Source organism: Bidens hawaiensis, unplaced genomic scaffold (assembly GCF_021521415.1).
Source record: "Bidens hawaiensis isolate Kalapana, Puna unplaced genomic scaffold, B.hawaiensis_p1.1 tig00025022_1, whole genome shotgun sequence".
NCBI classification, from domain to species: domain Eukaryota; kingdom Viridiplantae; phylum Streptophyta; class Magnoliopsida; order Asterales; family Asteraceae; genus Bidens; species Bidens hawaiensis.
Window position 1 is genome coordinate 112,964 of NW_027493983.1, and position 18,802 is coordinate 131,765.

The 18,802-nt window shown below is 39.2% G+C and overlaps 1 protein-coding gene across 1 annotated transcript; it reads left to right on the forward strand.

The window, feature by feature from the left end:
- The first annotated feature begins 1,069 nt into the window (after positions 1-1,069).
- On the forward strand, positions 1,070-18,373 carry LOC143570739 (putative inactive cadmium/zinc-transporting ATPase HMA3). Its single transcript, XM_077056313.1, has 8 exons — positions 1,070-1,314; positions 5,647-5,904; positions 6,116-6,469; positions 6,538-6,675; positions 8,346-8,664; positions 15,198-15,400; positions 16,184-16,386; positions 17,064-18,373. Exons 1-8 carry the CDS (start codon positions 1,122-1,124, stop codon positions 18,201-18,203), a joined length of 2,808 nt encoding a protein of 935 aa, XP_076912428.1. The 5' UTR covers positions 1,070-1,121; the 3' UTR covers positions 18,204-18,373.
- The last annotated feature ends 429 nt before the right edge of the window (positions 18,374-18,802 follow it).

The following is an 18,802-nucleotide window of genomic DNA, read 5'->3' on the forward strand; positions in this document are numbered from 1 at the left end:
TTAGTCGGTTGCTGAGTTGGCACACCTGGTTGTCAAATATTGCATATGTGGCAGCTTATGTGACAATCAAAGTAATATATAATACATAATAAGTAATATATACATATATATATATATATATATATATATGTATACATGTGTTGTCTACTTGTCTTCCTCCTCCCTGTTTAATTCTCTAGCAGCCACCACCATCGCCATTAGCAGGCACCACCATCGCCATCACCTGCAACAATCGCTGGAAAACAAATCACCACTACATCACGTTTTTCTGGCTCCTCCCTCCCACTGCATATACCTACCCGCACCCACGTTTTTCCGGCGAATAAACGAATCACCACCACCACCAATGGGTAGTTTGAATCCAAAAAATCCAAAATCGTTTTTCCGATTGGTTGTTTGAATTCCGGCAAGGCTCTTCGGGATATCAATTCGAACACCATTCGAGGTAATAAATATATCATTCAACTCATTTTTATCAACCAAATAAAAGCCCTAAGATTTTAATTGCAATCTGTAATCAACTAACACGAATTATGGATTCAAATTGGAGCCCGTTTCTAGACTTCTAATGAAAAAACCCACCATTGGAAACCTAGAACTAAAATTGACCTGAATTTTAGTCATTCGTTAGTCGCAGAACCTTTTAGGGGTTTTCTTCCAACGAGATGAAGAAGACGATTGGGAGCTCAATTCCATCATTTTGGTGTTTTAGGGTTCTTCAGTTTGCTTAATTGGGTATTTTAGAGTTATGATTTTGGTCAACTACGTCACCTGATGTTTATAAAGAGATCACAGCCACGTAATCGTTCCACGTCAGATGGTTTTTAACAGCTGGATGCCAACCCAACATAATACTAACGGAGTTATGAATCCGTTAGTCGCGGACTGTTAAAAACAAATAGGTAATTAGTTGGGACTATCACCGGCCAAATGTAAAGTTAGGCTCGTTATTTGCCAACACATTATAATTGGGAGTATTTAAAACCAATTTTCCTTATTATTATGAATTCCACACATGATGTTATTTAAATACACACCATCTACTCCCACCGCACTTATTATAATTACTCCCTTCTTCTAATTTCACTTTCTTCATCAAACCAAATTCAGAAAAAAAAAACATGAAACCAGATTCCTCAAAGGACTTGGAGAAATCCTATTTCGATGTACTCGGATTATGTTGTTCCTCCGAGGTGCCATTGATTGAAAAGATCCTCAAACCTCTAGAAGGTGTTCATCATGTCTCCGTTGTCGTCCCGACCAGAACTGTTATTGTTGTTCACGATGTTGGTGTCATATCTCAATCTCAAATCGGTATAGTTGTACTTTCTTTTTTAATATTCTTTTGTGTATGAATCTGTTTCGAAACTGGATTAATATAGAGAATTAATATTAAGGGGACGTGCATAGTCCGGTTTGGGTCGGTTCTAGGCCAAAACAAAAGTTTGGTGTTTGGATTTTTAAAATGAAACTTTGGGTTTTTTTTTCAGTTTTTTTATTTGAGCTTGAAAAATTCGGTTCGTTTTTTTTTTTTCGATTTTGTTACATACGATAACGTCGGTTTTGTTTTGGTTTGGTTTTTTCGGTTTATATAAACACACCCCATTTAATATATTAATTAATATAATAAAATCATATATGAATAATAATTGCATAAAATTGATGTATCTTAACTTTTATTCGGTGGGAAGATGTGAGTTATGACCGACCAAATGAAAAAAGCGTGAATGGCTGGGATATCACGTAAAGATAAAGTATCTTGTAGTTGCACAGTGGTTATATTGTTATTTTATATTTATATTATGAACTGTTAAATGAATGGAATCCACTGAAATTTATGATTGATTGTGTTAGTGGTTCAGCTTTAAAAAAAGCATACAAAATTTTATGAGTTAAACCGTGAGCTAAGCCATTGAAACCGTCCTAAAAGCCGAATTATAAGTCGAATTGTGAACCATATTAGAGTTTGACTCATAAAATTCCTGACCTGCCTTGATTTTAGTCATCTGGTCCCATAATATTTTAACATGCTAACTTATTATATGTATGATATCATTTTCCTTTAAAATCTTTATTTTTAAGGATCTACTACAATAATATAATATTGTTTGATATAATTATCTAATATATGTATTTAAATTCTTATGACGCTATTATATAACGATCTGTTTATAACTCCTTGTAAATTTTTTTTCTAAAAATAAAGATAAAGATTGTAAAAAGTTGTCTAAAAAGTGAAATAAAAGATTATAAGCTAAAAAGGTAAAATTAAATAAAGAAGCAATAAAGTAAATAAAAAGAAGGAAAAAGGTAATAAAATTACATAAAATTAAATTATATAATTTTGTTATATAAATTGGTTCTACCTTAATGGTAGAGCAGTCACTTTACTAGTGAGAGGTATGGGGTTCAAACCTCTCACTACCACCAATTTATATGAGAGATATAAGGGATGACCCTGGCTTGCCAGGGTTTGAGTCCTAATCTCACCCGGTTTCACCGGCTCTTCGCTGTCGTGCCGTTTGGCGGGCGTGGGGGTCGGGTTTTATCCGGTGAATCCCTCAATAGGTGGACGCTAAGGGCTCCGTCCGTCCGGACTAGTGGCTGAATCGGGCTACCTTTAGTAGGGGCCGCGTACAGAGTACCCGACATTACTTAGTTGGTCGTTAAAAAAAATATAATTTTGTTATAATAAAATAAAGATACAGGTTTCCGAAAAGAGTGAAACCCGGAGGCATGGTCTGCCAATGTTTTGTTTCTTTTTAAAACAATAATAATTAATGTTTTAAAGTTTGGTTAGTTTTCGTAACTGATGATAAAACCTTCTTTCCTTCTATAAATATTCATTGTGGTAGTATTTTAAGCCTAAATAATATTAAATTTAAATGAGGTTTCCGAACAAAATAAAATTATATATTCATGTTTGTGGTTGTTTTACTTTTTCCATGGAAAATGAAGTTGTTGGAAGAAACGTAACGTTTCTTGGTTCATTTATTTATAAACAATTATTTATACTTATCTATATCTATATATATATATATATATATATAAATCTTTACTTTTATAAAATTAGTTTAAAAAATGAAGAATTGTTTTTAACACTTTTATTTATTAAGAATTTTCATAAGCCGTTTAAACCAACTAAACCGTCAAAACCGAAGCGAATTGGGGCCGCCAAAGCCAATCAGTCAGTTAGGATGGTTTGCAACCGATCGTTTTGACATTTATTATAATTTCTTTTAATAGAAAGTTATTTATATTGACATCAGTACTTATTTTTAAAAATTTATTACTAAATAATACTTTTGATTTTTTTTTTGTCTAAAACTATCTAAAATGAACCGTGAAAAGCCACGGGTTTGGCCGACCCAACCAAGGCCGGTTCGGTTTGTCTTTTTTTTTTCTAAATTGTGAATACTAATTTGGCCTAAAATTAGCATCAAAACCGGCTGAACCGAACACTATAATCTGAGTTAAGTAGTAATTAATTATTTAATTGTGCACCTTTCATTACATGTCATGTTTAGTTGACCTTATTTTTGTGTATATAAAATTAACCTGATTTTGTGTGTTTACTAAAACTGTAATACAATTGTACGGCGACGATTACTAAAAAACAAATTGATAATTATTTTATTATTGACGTTTACACATTCTAAGATGACAAATATAACTTTTCAACCTTGGTTACTTGATACAGAGGATCAACCAGTTTCACTATCAAAGAAAATGTGTTTTTTTTTTAATTTAAATTTATTTTTCTACACGAATTCATGATGAACAAAAACACCAAACGAAACTCATGATGAACAAAAACACAAAACGAAACTCAAAGCAATAGGTCTAGTTTAAACGGGTTCGGTTTGGAAAGAACTGATGAGTTCATAAGTTGGCCCGTTTAACTTTTTTTATTTTTAGTTCTTTTTCATTGTTTTTTATGTTATAACTTAAAACAATTGGCTACTTTATGCCAAAGTTTTTAAAGAGAATTGGTACCAGCAGTGGCGAAGCTTGGGTTTAGTCACGGGGGTGACCGAAGTCACGGACTTAAAAATTTTCGGGTCGACGATTCGGTTCGTGTCGGTGATTCGGGTCGGCTCGGATCAAACAATATGACATTCATATATCTAATTTTCTTCATTTATTCAAACAATTGTTCTTACAATAAAAAAATAAATAATTTTTTAACCAACAAAGACCTAAAATATTCATGATTATGCGAGAGGAAAGGTGAGTAGTGATAAGCAGATTCGGTATTGATACCGGGTACCGGTACCGAAATCGGTACAGATTTCGTACCGTCGGTGCCGAATAGATACCAAAGTTTTGAGTTTTGGTACCGGTATATATCTCAAATTTTACCTTCAATACCGGTATCGAACCGAATATTTGGTATCGGTACCGGCACCGGTATGGTACCGATCTCATCCCTAAGGGTGAATACCTAGAAGAAGAATTGCAAAGGCCTATAATATTTATAAAACCAAATCTTTTACTATTCGACTACTATTTTGTAACTTTTGTTTATAAATATTGCGAGGTTTTAGATAAAAATAACCAAACGATGGGGTATTATATTTAAAAAAAATCAGTAGTGACCGGTAGTATTTTGGAAAAATACATCAGGGGTGACCGCGCTTAATACCTATAAAAAATTTCGAGAAAAATCGCAAAATTTACCATGCTAACGGTGAAAACGGCAGTGGCCGGGCCCACCCCTGGTCCCTACATAGCTTCGCCCCTGGTACCAGGTATTGATGAATGGAACACGTATTTGGCTAAACACCCAAACATCTTTATTGAGAAACTCACTCAAAACTCAATTACAATAATGAAACCCTACACAGTTTATATGGACCAAACCTAAACACGTTTGAGTCTAACTAGGATTCCTAAACAACAGGTAAATAAACCTAACAGCCTAAACCAACATGTATTAGGAAGTATTAGGATCCATATATATAACTTGTGCCATGCCTTGCACTTCAAGGAAGATCATTCAAAATTGCCAACAATTTTAACACTATAAGAGAAATTGATATTAACTTTCACAATTTACACAGTAATTGTTTAGCATGCGTTTTATTTTTGTTTTTTTTTGCTATAAGGTTGTAGTTTTAGAGTACTAAGATGATTTATTTAAAATCGAGTTAAAAATGCCGTGTTCGTGTCAACCCGTGAATACCATGTTGTGTTCAGATTCATGAATCTCAGTGTCGTGTTTGGCTTCTAACCTACGAATTCAAACCGTTTAAACTCATATAAAATCAATTAATCCCCAAAAATAGTATGTGTGTGTATATATTTATATATTTATTCGTGAGTTGATAAACACAAATGTGGGACTGACAATCAAATGGGCGGGGGCCTAAAGTTTGGTATCAACACTCTAGCTTATTCTCGTTAATTAGCTGTGAAAAGACGAAAATGCCCTCATAAATATGAAAAACAAATGTGTTAATTTTGTTCCTAACTGAATCTTAAATTAGTGGTGACAACTGACAGGCTTAGTTATTTATGCTTGTTTACTTTTTAAGTTTTTTTTTCTTCAATTTAGATACAACTTTTAGTGACATGTTTTTCTTAATTCATATATGCATCAAATACTAGTATTATTAATTTTAATTTTATTTTTTAAACAATCAGTTAAGGAGCTAAACCAGGCGAGATTAGAAGCAAATGTGAGGATGAAAGGCGATCAAAGCTACCGAAACAAGTGGCCGAGCCCTTATGCCATACTGTGTGGCGTCTTGCTTTTGCTGTCATTTTTGCAATATGTTTATTCGCCATTTAAATGGGTGGCTCTTGGAGCTGTCGCTGTCGGGATTGTACCGCTGATTTTGAAAGCTGTTGCTTCACTACGTAACCTTCGAATCGACATCAATGTTCTCATGATCATAGCAGGTACACAATCTGACTATAATAAATGATAACAGTTATAATATTGATATAACAATTCAAAAATTGTTAATGTTTATACTAAAGTCAAACAAGACCCATATTTTTTTTCCGTGTCAAAGACGTCAACCCTAACGTCAGGTCGGATCATGTGACGGGTCGAAACTAGTTCTGGTCAACATGGTCTGTTTTAAAGAAGTCTAAAAATGTTTTGCAGTTGCTGGGTCCATAATTCTTAAGGACTACTGGGAAGCGGGGACGATTGTGTTTCTGCTGACCATCTCAGAATGGCTTGAGACGAGGGCCAGCCACAAGGCAACCGCGGTGATGTCATCGTTAATGAGCATAGCCCCTCAAAAGGCTGTGCTCGCTGACACTGGCGAAGAAGTCAACACTAAGGATGTTATGGTCAACACCCGACTTGCGGTGAAAGCTGGGACCATGATCCCCATTGACGGGGTAGTCGTTGAAGGAAACTGCGAAGTTGACGAGAAGGCGTTAACCGGTGAATCGTTTCCCGTGTCCAAACAAGTGGATTCCATTGTTTGGGCCGGCACGGTCAACTTAAATGGTACATTTTAATCTTCAATTGTCATTTGACATAATAAGTCAAAGTTTGACACAATGTTTTTTTTTCAGGTTATATTAGTGTGAAAACTTCTGCTCTAGCTGATGCTTGTGTGGTGGCAAAGATGGCAAAACTCGTTGAAGAAGCTCAAAATAGTAAATCAAAAACTCAGCGATATGTTGACAAAATCGCCAACTATTACACCCCCGGTAAGGTTTAATTTCTTTATATATATATATATAACATATATATAACATTTTAATGTAAAAAATAAATATTACTTGAAATCAGTTCGCTAAATGCTCGAATCGAGCCGAGCTTATACGAGCTGCAACCTAAAATGAGTTTTTTTAATAAAGAACTTAGGCTCTAGCTGCTCGCAAGCCTAAATGAGCCTATTTTTATATAATTTTTCTTTAGTATATCTAATATATATTTATAGGATTATTGGATTTAAATAATCCCACCTTTAATGAATTGGCCAATAATAATCCCACCTCCGGTATTTCCCCGCTGGCAGTGCCACCTTTTCAAGGTTTTTTGTTTTATGATCCCCCGTTAAAAATAATTAACGGGGTTAAGTTTTTACTGATGTGGCTATTGACTTGGCATTTTTCATTATCTACATACGTGGAATCCTCAGCCTTTCTCTTATTTTTAAAAATCGTAAATACTTGATGAATACTGAACCCACGATGCTTAATCAATCAACCCCATTCATTTCCTAACTGAACCCTAATTTGAAGAACACAATCGTCAAAATCCCAAGGAGAATTTGTTAATCAATCAACCTCCACGTCATCGTCATTCTCTTCGTCGTCACTATCAGCTCACCGAACCCATTCGTTCCCCGATCAAATGAGTCACCGGATTGAAGGCGCCGACGGCGAGGTGGAGTCTATTTGCCGGTCGTTAGGTCTCTCAGGGCCTGAAGACTTTGCAATTCCGGTGGCCGAGTGGGAAGCCCGTAAATCTGTTACGCCGGAGAAAATTAGGGTTTTGGATGAGGAGTCTGCTACGCCGGAGAATATTATTGAGTCTTTGATTGACGTCAGCAGGGTTTTGGATGAGGGGAAGAGTGGGATTAAGGGAGTACGGCCGCCTCCGGTGCTAGCTCGTCCGCAGGTGGATGATTTGGGTTCGAGATGGGATTTGATTCGTGGGTTTGCTCCTGCGGCTGATGTTGTTGAAGAGGATGAGTTAACAAGTATTTACGGTTTTTAAAAATAATTAGGGTTCAGTTAGGAAAAAAAAAGGTAAAAGCCATGTAGGATAATGAAAATGCCAAGTCACTAGCCACATCAGCAAAAACTTAACCCCGTTAATTATTTTTAACGGGGGATCATAAAACACAAAAACCTTGAAAAGGTGGGACTGCCAGCGGGAAACACCGGAGGTGGGATTATTACTGGCCAATCCATTAAAGGTGGGATTATTTAAATCCAATAATCCATTTTTATGTAGTTATCATTACTATTACATTTATAAAATTATGATGAAACTAACTATGAGCAATGTTATATATAAAAGTTATAATTAAAGTAGATATATGAAATACTTATAGATAACATATAAGTTAATTAATAAAAAATAAACGACCCGAAAAACTACTCACGGCCAAGCTCGAGCTTTAGAACTAGAGCTCGAAACAAGCAAGCTCAAGCTCGAGTTCTAGTATCTTAAACGAGTCTGGGCTTGGCTCGGCTCGTTTACAGTCCTCTCGACCAGAAATGCTTCTTGTTCAAAGTTTTTAATCTTCTTACTGTGGCAAATAACATTATGAAAACTATATTATTTCAATATTAATATTATTATATTATTTTAAATATATTTCTAATATAAAGCAGCTAATAATGCTGATGTCACTTGAGTTTTGCAGCTGTGTGTAGAGTAGCCATATGCTTAGCTGGCGTACCGGCTGCTTTACGAGTTCATGATGTTCAAAAATGGTTCCACTTGGCATTGGTGGTTTTGGTAAGCGCGTGTCCATGCGCGCTAATTTTGTCTACACCCGTGGCAGCATTTTGTGCATTGTCAAAAGCCGCTACATCAGGACTTCTAGTTAAAGGGGCTGAATACCTAGAGACACTTTCTAAGGTTAAGTTTATTTGTTTTGACAAAACGGGCACTATCACTAAAGGAGAGTTCTCGGTTTCTAGCTTCCATCCGCTCGTTGACAATCACAAATTGCTATATTGGTAAATTATTCATAAACTTGTTATATGTTTATTAGAGGTATGCATGGGTTGGTTTAGGGCTTAAACTGTACCGAAAAACAAAAAATCGGTTTTTGGTTTTCACATTGGGTTCGATTAGGTTTCGGTCTTAACATGTTTGAGGTATGCAGTGTAACTTTCTGTACGGTTGTTTTTTCAAAATTATATTATGTTAACTATGATTTCTAGAAGTTAGTTACTCAGTTAGTATCATTTCAATAAGGCCCAATTACAAATTTTGTCCTTTAAAAAAAGCCAAATTACGGTTCGTGTCCTTTTTTTAGTTTCCTTGCAGGCGGTGTCCTTTAAACATTTTTTTCCTACACGTTATGTCCTTTACGCTAACTGGGTTAGAAAAACTCAGTTAAATACCCTCACATGAGACGCATGTGAGGGCATATTGGTCTTTTCGTCTACACCTGCAAAAATTTTGTATAAGACTATCTTTCTTCCAGAAGCCATCCACCACCACCAAACCCACCTTCACATCACCGTTCAACCTCCAGTAACCACCATCATTCCGGCCACCAAAGCCCAACTCTACAACCACTCTCGTCCCGTCTACCGTCCTCAACCCCGCCGCAATCGTTCCATCTGCTGCTCATGCTGTCTCTGGATCACCTTCACTGTCATTATCCTACTACTCATCGCCGCCGCAACGTCCTCAACCACGTCTACCGTCCTCAACCATGTATTGTCACTCCACGTGTCACAATTTAGCTTATCTCCATCCAAAAAACTCAACACCAAATTCAATTTCACTATCACCGCTCGAAACCCTAACAAGAAGACCCGTTCTCCTACGATCCGGTCACCGTATCGTTCGATTCCAACGGCGTGGACGTCGCGACGGGACGGTTTTAGCGTTCAAGAGTAAGAAGGTCCCGATTAGGGTTACGTGTACCGGCATAAAGGCGGCGCCGCCGGAGTGTAATGTGGATCCTGGAGTGTAATTTCAACCTTCAATCCCGGGGAAGACGATGAGGACGGCGGATGGGGAGTGTAATGTGGATCCCGTTGAAACCCAGATCGGCCGTTACGATTCCTACGAGTTTGAACCAAATCTCGTCGGAGAATATAACGCCGACGAGTTCGATAGTTTGGCCGAGGTGTACGGCCAGGTTTTGGTTTGATTTGAATTTGGGATGATAATGGATTTGCAGGTTTTGGGGTTGGTGGTAGGTTTTGGGATTTTGTAAGTTATAAATTTGCAGTACAGACGAAAAGACAAAAATGCCCTCATATGCGCCTCATGTGAGGGTATTTAACTGAGTTTTTCTAACCCAGTTAGCGTAAAGGACATAACGTGTAGGAAAAAAATGTTTAAAGGACATCGCCTGCAAGGAAACTAAAAAAAGGACACGAACCGTAATTTGGCTTTTTTTAAAGGACAAAATTTGTAATTCTGTCTTTCAATAATAATGTCTTGTTTTATAAATAATTTATAAGGATTTATGCATTAACAGTCTACTTCATGCCACTTTCAAACTGTTTTACATGTTTCTTTTAAATCCACTTTCATCACCAAATCAAGGTATTGACCCATTTTGTAGGTAAACGGGTCAAAACCGTGATATGGTTGAAGAAACTAACAAGGAGATAAATGAGGAAGCTTAATTTCTAAATGATCGGAAACTAGCCACAAACCGAATTAAATCCAAACCAAACATTCAAGTTACAAAAGACACCCCACAAATAACCAACAAAGCCATACTGGTCCTCTATCATGCATACGTAAATAACAAAACAAAGAAAAACATAAACATAACCGAACGGATCGTATCAAGACTTCCCCCTTAGCACTTTTTGACCTCAAGAAGTGAGTTATGAAAAATCTGGAAACCGTAGCGTTAACTCATCCAAGAATTCCCACGTAGCCTCTTGCTTTCCTTGCCCTTTCCACTGAACAAGAACCTTCATCTCTGCCCGATTCCTTCGCTTTACCAACTTCCGCTCCAGCACCGCCTGAGGTTGAAGGGAAAACCGAGCTTCGGTAGGGAGCGGCACAATTTTAGTTGGTGGTCCAGCCGCTTCTTTCAACAATGATACATGGAAAACCGGGTGAATTTGTGCCTCTTCAGGTAAGTCTAAACGATACGCGACATTCCCCACCTTCTCTGTAAACATAAAGGGCCCGAAATACTTGGGAGTGAGCTTTGAATGCTTGTTGACTCTTAATGAATTCTGCATGTATGGCTGCAACTTTAAGTATACCCGGTTCAAAAACCCGTTCCGATCTATGTTTATCCGCTTGCTGCCTCATACGGTTTTGAGCTTAAAGTAAGGACTGTTTCACCAACCTTATCGCGGTCTCTCGATCTTGCATCATCTCGTCTACATCCCTATCATTCGTGTCACGAGGAATATATGGTATGTGTAAGGGAGGACGATACCCATACAAAGCCTCAAAAGGAGTTTTTTCCAACGACGAATGGAACGTGGTGTTGTACCACCATTCAGCTAGGGACACCCATTTAACCCAAGTGTGTGGCCTCTCCATTACCATGCATCTCAAATAACCCTCCAAGCAACGATTAACTACCTCCGTCTGCCCGTCCGATTGTGGATGGTATGCGGTGGACAAGTTTGCTTCTATCCCTTGTAGGTTCAAAAATTCTGTCCAAAAAGCACTCAAAAATATCGGATCACGGTCTGATACGATTGACTTAGGACACCCGTGGAGTTTAAATACGTTATCAAGAAATACTTGAGCCACTTCTTTAGCCAAGAACGGATGCCCTAATGTCATGAAATGGCTGTATTTCGTGAGTCGGTCAACCACCACGAATATTGTATCTTTCCCTTTAACCTTCGGTAATCCACCTATGAAATCCATAGAAATATCCGTAAAGATCGTGTCAGGAATCGGTAGCGGCTGTAACAAACCCGGGTAGGCAACATTTTCGTGTTTGGCTCTCATGCACACATCACATGCACGTAACAACCGGCGAATCACCTTCGATATCCCCTTCCAAAAGAACATACCCTTGACCCGTTGGGTTGTAGCTCGCACCCCCGAGTGACCTCCCATGGCCGTCTCGTGACACAGCCGTACACCTCCTCCCTTAATTTCGTGTCAGCCCCAATCACCATCCGGTCCTCTTTTGTTAACCACTTCCCGTTCCATTTAAACCGTGGCACATGTTCCCCATTTTTAAGCTTCTGCACAACACTTTGCACTTCAATATCTCCCCTTTGACTTTCCAATATTCTTTGTAGCAATAATGGTTCAAGTTGGGAGATGGCCATCTCGAAAAGAGTACCGCCTTGAACTCGAGATAGGGCATCAGCCGCGACGTTCTCCCGACCTTGTTTATACTCGATGCAAAAATCATAACCCATTGACCTTGCTAACCATTTATGTTGCAGCGGTGTAGTGACTTTTTGAGTCAAAAGATGCTTTAGGCTCCGTTGGTTGGTACGGATAATGAAAGGCCCGGTAATGAGGTAATAGTGCCATTGTTTTACAGCCACCATGATTGCTAACAGCTCCTTTTCGTAGACCGACAAAGCATCTTGTTTGGGTGATAGGGCTCGACTTAAAAACGAAACCGGGTATTTTCTTGCATGAGAACCGCCCCAATACCCCCCGCCGATGCATCTGTCTCTATTACGAATTGTTTCTTAGGGTCCGGTAGAGTCAAAACCGGGGCCGATGACAGGGCCGATTTAAGGCGTTCGAATGCGTCTTGGGCATCACTACTCCATTTAAAGGCGTCCTTCTTGAGTAAGTTCGTGAGATGTTTTGCAATCATACCGAAGGATCGTATAAAGTGTCGGTAATACCCCGCTAGCCAAAAAAAAACCTCTTAGTTGCTTAAGTGTTTTCGGTACGGGCCACTGTTGGACTGCCTCAATCTTCATCGGGTCCGTTTTCACACCTTCACATGATATTATATGGCCCAAATACTCTACCGCTCGGCCCCCGAACACACACTTGGACTCCTTTGCGAATAACTTATTTTCCCTCATGATGGATAAAACTTGTTTCAAATGTTGCACGTGTTGTTGTTCATTCCGACTGTAGACCAATATGTCATCGAAAAACACCAAGACTCCTTTCCGTAACATGGAACGAAACACGTGATTCATAAGTGCTTGGAACGTCGCTGGGGCGTTCGTGAGACCGAACGGCATAACTAGGAATTCGTAGTGCCCTTCGTGGGTACGGAACGCGGTTTTGTGCACGTCTTCGGGTGCCATGCGCACCTGATGATATCCGGAACGTAAGTCTAGCTTCGAAAACAGTGTAGCACCCCCCAACTCATCTAATAATTCTTCGATCAATGGAATAGGAAACTTATCTTTAACAGTTACCTCATTGAGACGGCGATAGTCCATGCACATACGCCATTGGCCATCTTTTTTTTGACCAATACCACTGGGGCTGCGAAAGAGCTTTGGCTATTCTGGATAACCCCCGCATCCAACAGTTCTTGGGTCGTTTTTCGATGACGTCCCACCGGTGGGTACCTGTAAGGACGCTGGCTTATTGGTGACGTTCCCGCTTGGAGTACGATCCGATGATCAAACGGTCGAGGCGGGGGCAGGCCCTTCGGTATTTGGAACACTTCAGCGAATTCATGTATAAGTTGTTTCCACGGTAGGCTCTCGGCAGGTACATTAGGGTCACAAAGGACCTTGGACTGGTACGAGGTCTCGGCTCCCCTATTAGCTAACTGCAAGCTAAAAAGTTGCAAGCTACCTTCCTTCACATGTTTGTTCAACATCCCATCCATTTTTTCCAGCGAACACACAACCACCTTGTTATTTTGCAGACCCTTCAATTCGTATTGTTTGCCCTCTAACTCGAAACACATGGTCATTTTTTGAAAGTTCCACAAGATATCTTGTGACGGCAGGAGCCATTGGACCCCTAAGATCATATCATAATTTTCCAACGTTAGGAGTAACACTTCTGTTTTGAACCAATAACCCTGCATGGCCCATTGAAACTCGGGGCAAAACTGTTTACACTCGAGCTCCTTCCCGTCTGCCACTCCCACGTTAATAGGAGTGATGTCTCGTACCTCGCACTGCAGTTTCTTGGCAACCCGACTGTCAATGAAATTGTGAGTGGACCCGGAATCGATGAGAATATGCAGCTGACGATTTCCCATTGAACCTTGAACCCTCATAGTCGAGTAAGACGACATTCCAGTGAGTGCATGGATCGAGATTTGGTGTTCTTTTTCATCGTCTTTGATGACCTCAGTTTCTACCTCTTCTTCATCGTCAACCTCGATGACATAAACTTGGCCCCTCGGCCGTGCACATTTGTGACCCGGTACGAACTATCCGTACACCAAAAACATTCCCCTTTCGCCCTTTTTTGTTCCAGTTCTTTACTACTTAAACGACGTTGGTTGTTACCTGGCTTAGCCGTGGCAGTAGTGGTTCGGGTGGGTGTGGGTAAAATTGGTAGTTTAGCTGCATTGGTAGGCGGAGTAATCTTTGTGTTGTTCGGCTTAGCATTACCCCCGTTCCATTTCCCACCTGCAAACTTCTCCTCAAGGGTTTCATTATTAAGGTCTTGTGTCTTGGCCAATCCATACGCTTCATGCAGTGTACGTGGTCTGAACATTTTTACCGGCCCCGGATGTCCGGCTTGAGGGTCTTGATATACAAACTAACGACTTGGGTTTCGCTTAATGACTTGTTCAACAACGAATCGAAAGCGGTGTTCAGTTCCTGTAACGTACCCGTTTGTTGTAGCGAGGCCATTTCCTCCAATGGGTCTTCGAACATAGCATCAGAGAAACGAGCAGAAATGGAACGAACGTACTCCGACCAGGGAACCTCAGCAACCGTAGCGTTTCTGGTCTTCATATAGGCCCGGTGCCACTGTAGGGCATCTCCCTCCAAGTGAACCGCAGCGCACCGCAGCTTGGATTCGTCGGGTGTATCGTCCATTGCGAAGAAGTGCTCGCAACGGTAAACCCAACCCTCTACATCCTCTCCCGAGAACTTGGGGAAGTCGATCTTTCCGATACGAAAGGGTTTGGAACCCCTGGAATCGGCATCGGGACCGGAGGACCCAAAAGAACTGCCGGACGATTGCGACTTGTCCCGCACAGCCTTCAGGATCTCTTCCTGCTGCTTGGATGATTGTTCCTGCTGTTTCATCAAGGCCGACAACGCAGCTTGGATATCACTGATGGCTTTATCGTGAGACTTAAGGGTGTTATCGATTTCGTTGTTACGTGTGTTTGTCATGGCGGCGGCGGCAGAGCTCCGATGAGGTATCGAGAGGCTCTGATACCCTTGATATGGTTGAAGAAACTAACAAGGAGATAAACGAGGAAGCTTAATTTCTGAATGATTAGAAACTAGCCACAAACCGAATTAAATCCAAACCAAACATTCAAGTTACAAAAGGCACCCCACAAATAACCAACAAAGCCATAATGGTCCTCTATCATGCATACGTAAATAACAAAACAAAGAAAAACATAAACATAACCGAACGGATCGTATCAAACCGACACCTAATTTCGTTTATGGGTTATTTGCAGGGTTTCAAGCCTAGAGAGCAAATCTAGTCATCCAATGGCTGCAGCACTTGTAGACTATGCACGCGCTAACTCAGTCGAACCGCAACCCGACAACGTGGAGGAGTTCAAAGATTTTCCTGGGGAAGGAATTTATGGAAAGATAGACGGGAAAGATATTTATATTGGAAACCAAAAGATTGCCATTAGAGCAGGATGTTCACAAGGTAAAATATTATTCACAACATCATTTTAGATCTCATTTCAACCACTCGAATCAAGCCGAGCTTTAACAGGCACATTTATCAAAACGAGCTCGATCCTGGGCTTTACATGTCGAGTTTAACTAGACTCACAGTTCTAAACGAGCCTCGTATTTATATTATTTTTATTTAACGTTATTTAACGGACTATATATATATAGAAAATAGTTACAAGTATTTCACAACACCATTTTTAGATGTCATTTCACATGGGTGTAAACGAGCTGAGCCACTCATGGATTACTCAGGATTCGCTTGCCAAAAGCATGAACTAGATCGAATTTGAGCTTCAGATATTGAGCTCGACTAGACTCATGAGCCTAAAGAGCCTGTTATATATATAATTTTTATTCAATATTTTAAATACGTGTATACATAATAACTATTATATTGTATATTTTTTATGCTAAAGATAATAAATTATATATATATAATGTTAAAGACAATTATACATGAACACAATTATATATTTGTGTTTATGCTAAAGACAATTATACATGAACACAAAATAAAATATTTAGTAAATAATAAACGAGACAGGACCGAGCTGTGATTGAGCAGTCGAGCTTGAAAATCTACTCTCGAGCCGAGCTCAAGCTTTAAAAATAGAGCTAGAAACGAGTTGAGCATGAGCTCTTCATGTTAAACGAGCCGTGCTTGAGCTTAGGTGAGCTTGGGTTAGGCTCGGCTCATTACATATTTTTACTCCCATCATGTTTTCTAACTTGTTTACTGAACTATTATTAGTTCCAATGAACCGGGGTGAAAATAACAAAGGGAAATCGACTGGTTACATATTTGTGGGGCCCACACCTGCTGGGGCATTTAGTCTCTCTGATTCATGTAGAATTGGAGTAAAAGAAGCACTCGAAGAACTTAAATCTATGGGGATCCGAACAGCCATGCTTACGGGCGATTGTGAAGCTGCAGCCGATTATGCACAAAATCAGGTGAATAGATAGAAAATTCTTGTTTCCAATATTAGTTGTGCAATTTCAACCCGTTTATTATTAAACGGGCTTATTTGAGTTAAATATTATCTCTAACAGGTTAATTTATAAAATTTAACCTGTTAGAAATAAGGAAAGTCAGTTAGTTCGACAAATTTTCAACCCGTTTATATAGACATGGGTTTATTTAACTTAAATGTTATCTCGAACGGGTTAGATCTTTTAACCCGTCAGAGATAAAGAAAGTTGGTTAATAGACAAAAATAAATACAAATTCAACCTGTTTATTTATAAATGGGTTTATTTGAGGCAAATAGTATCTCTACCGGGAGCTAAGGAAAGTCAGTTAGTTATTCGACAAAAATTTCAACCCGTTTATTCATAAATGAACTTATTAAAAGAACTAGATTATTATTGTAATATAAATATAACTTTTGTAATCACTTAAGTATTTATGTAACATTTTTCTGGAAATGTACCAACAAGCGGTTGCTGATCAACGAACATGAACCAACGCGTTTTGGCCCGTTTATGTCTGAACGGGTAAATAAAAAAGTAGCTAAAAGGAAACCGGGTTCAAAGTGACCTAAACTGTAATTTTACTAACCCTTAGATATTTCGACCCGTTAACCACCGTGCCCGACCTGACCTGTTTAATTCGCATGTTTATTTTGCAGTTAGGAGGGGCATTAGATATGATTCATGCAGGCCTTTTACCACAAGACAAGGCAAAAATAATAAAAGAAATTCAAAAAGAATCGAAAACCGCGATGGTCGGTGACGGGCTAAACGATGCACCCGCTTTAGCCACAGCCGACATTGGGATCTCAATGGGAGTTTCTGGATCCGCACTAGCAAACGAAACCGGACATGTAATCTTAATGTCAAACGATATCAGAAAAATCCCGGTAGCCGTGAAACTAGCGAGAAAAGCCCGCAGAAAAATATTCGAAAACATATTTATTGCAATCATCACGAAAGCTGCCATAATCGCATTAGCTATCGCGGGCCACCCACTCGTGTGGGCCGCAGTTCTCGCGGATGTCGGGACATGTTTGTTAGTGATTTTCAACAGCATGCTTTTGTTACGAGGCGTAACTTTGAGAACCGTGAAAACGCATTCGGGTTCTCATAATCATGCTCAATGCGTGTCGGGTACGAAGGTTCAAAAGCACGGTGGGTGTTGCGGTCATGGTCACGAAGATAATGCACAAGAGTTGAAGCATTTGGTACAAGTAAACGAAGAAACCGACAGTTGCTGCACGCATCACGATGATCATGATAATCATGTATCCGAACCGGATGATAACGACGACTGTTGTCATGATAATCACTGCACACAAGATACGAAAGACGAGTGTTGCGCTGACGTCACTCATGATGTCAGCGAAGGAAAACAAAAACACGGTTGTTGTGCTGACGATGACGTGGAGGAGATACAAGAGGTGAAGCATGTGGTACAACCACAACATGCGTGTCAAACCGCTTGTAAACCAAAACAAGAGACCAAATGTCAAGAAACCAAATGTTGTAATGTGACTAAAGATGTGGAGTCACATTGTTCGGGGAATTCGGTTAACGAAACAATCAACGATAACAAGCCGCATTGTCACTTGATCGAGGACACGACGAAACATGAAAACCATCATCATCATCATAACCATAACCATCACCACCGTCACCATCATCATGGCTTGAAGAAGAGGCATGTAAGTGCATGTTGCAAAAGTTTTATAAGTTACAGATGTTGTGGGGCGCAGTCTTTGAGAGGTGGATTTAACAGGAAGGGTTATTTATCAGAAATTGTGATTCAGTGAATATTCACATTATCTTAAGGGGGATTATGGATATCATATACATGATGCATGTTAATAATGGGTGTAATAGAGGTATTGTTGCCAGTTTAGGAGTTTTATTGGTTAGATGTACCCTGGTGTAATTTGGTATGATATTAAAGTGTTAAGTTGAGATTTATACGAGTATGCGCATGCTTTATGACACGTGGGGGTGTGCAGATACAGCTGAAATAGAATCGAAGCGAACCATATTACCACATAGGTCATGTCGGTTCTAGTTTAGTATTTCAAAAAGATGGTTTATGTTTGGTTACTAAACTAGAACCGACTAAACAACTTTTTATAAATTTGTTTTTCTAGGTTTTCAAAATGATGGTAAGATTCCATTCATTTTCTTTTAACAGTAAATAACATTATGTCCTCGAATAAGATCAAATGAGAATGTAAAACAGTTTGACGCACTACAAATGTCATCGAATCGTGACAGCAAGAAACCCAGAAGTCCTATATTCTTTAGTAAGTACGGTGTATTTTGGTATTCCTAGTTAATCAAACAACATATGATATGAATTTAGCGCTACAAAAGCTCATTATCGTCTTTACCCAATAATTGTTACACT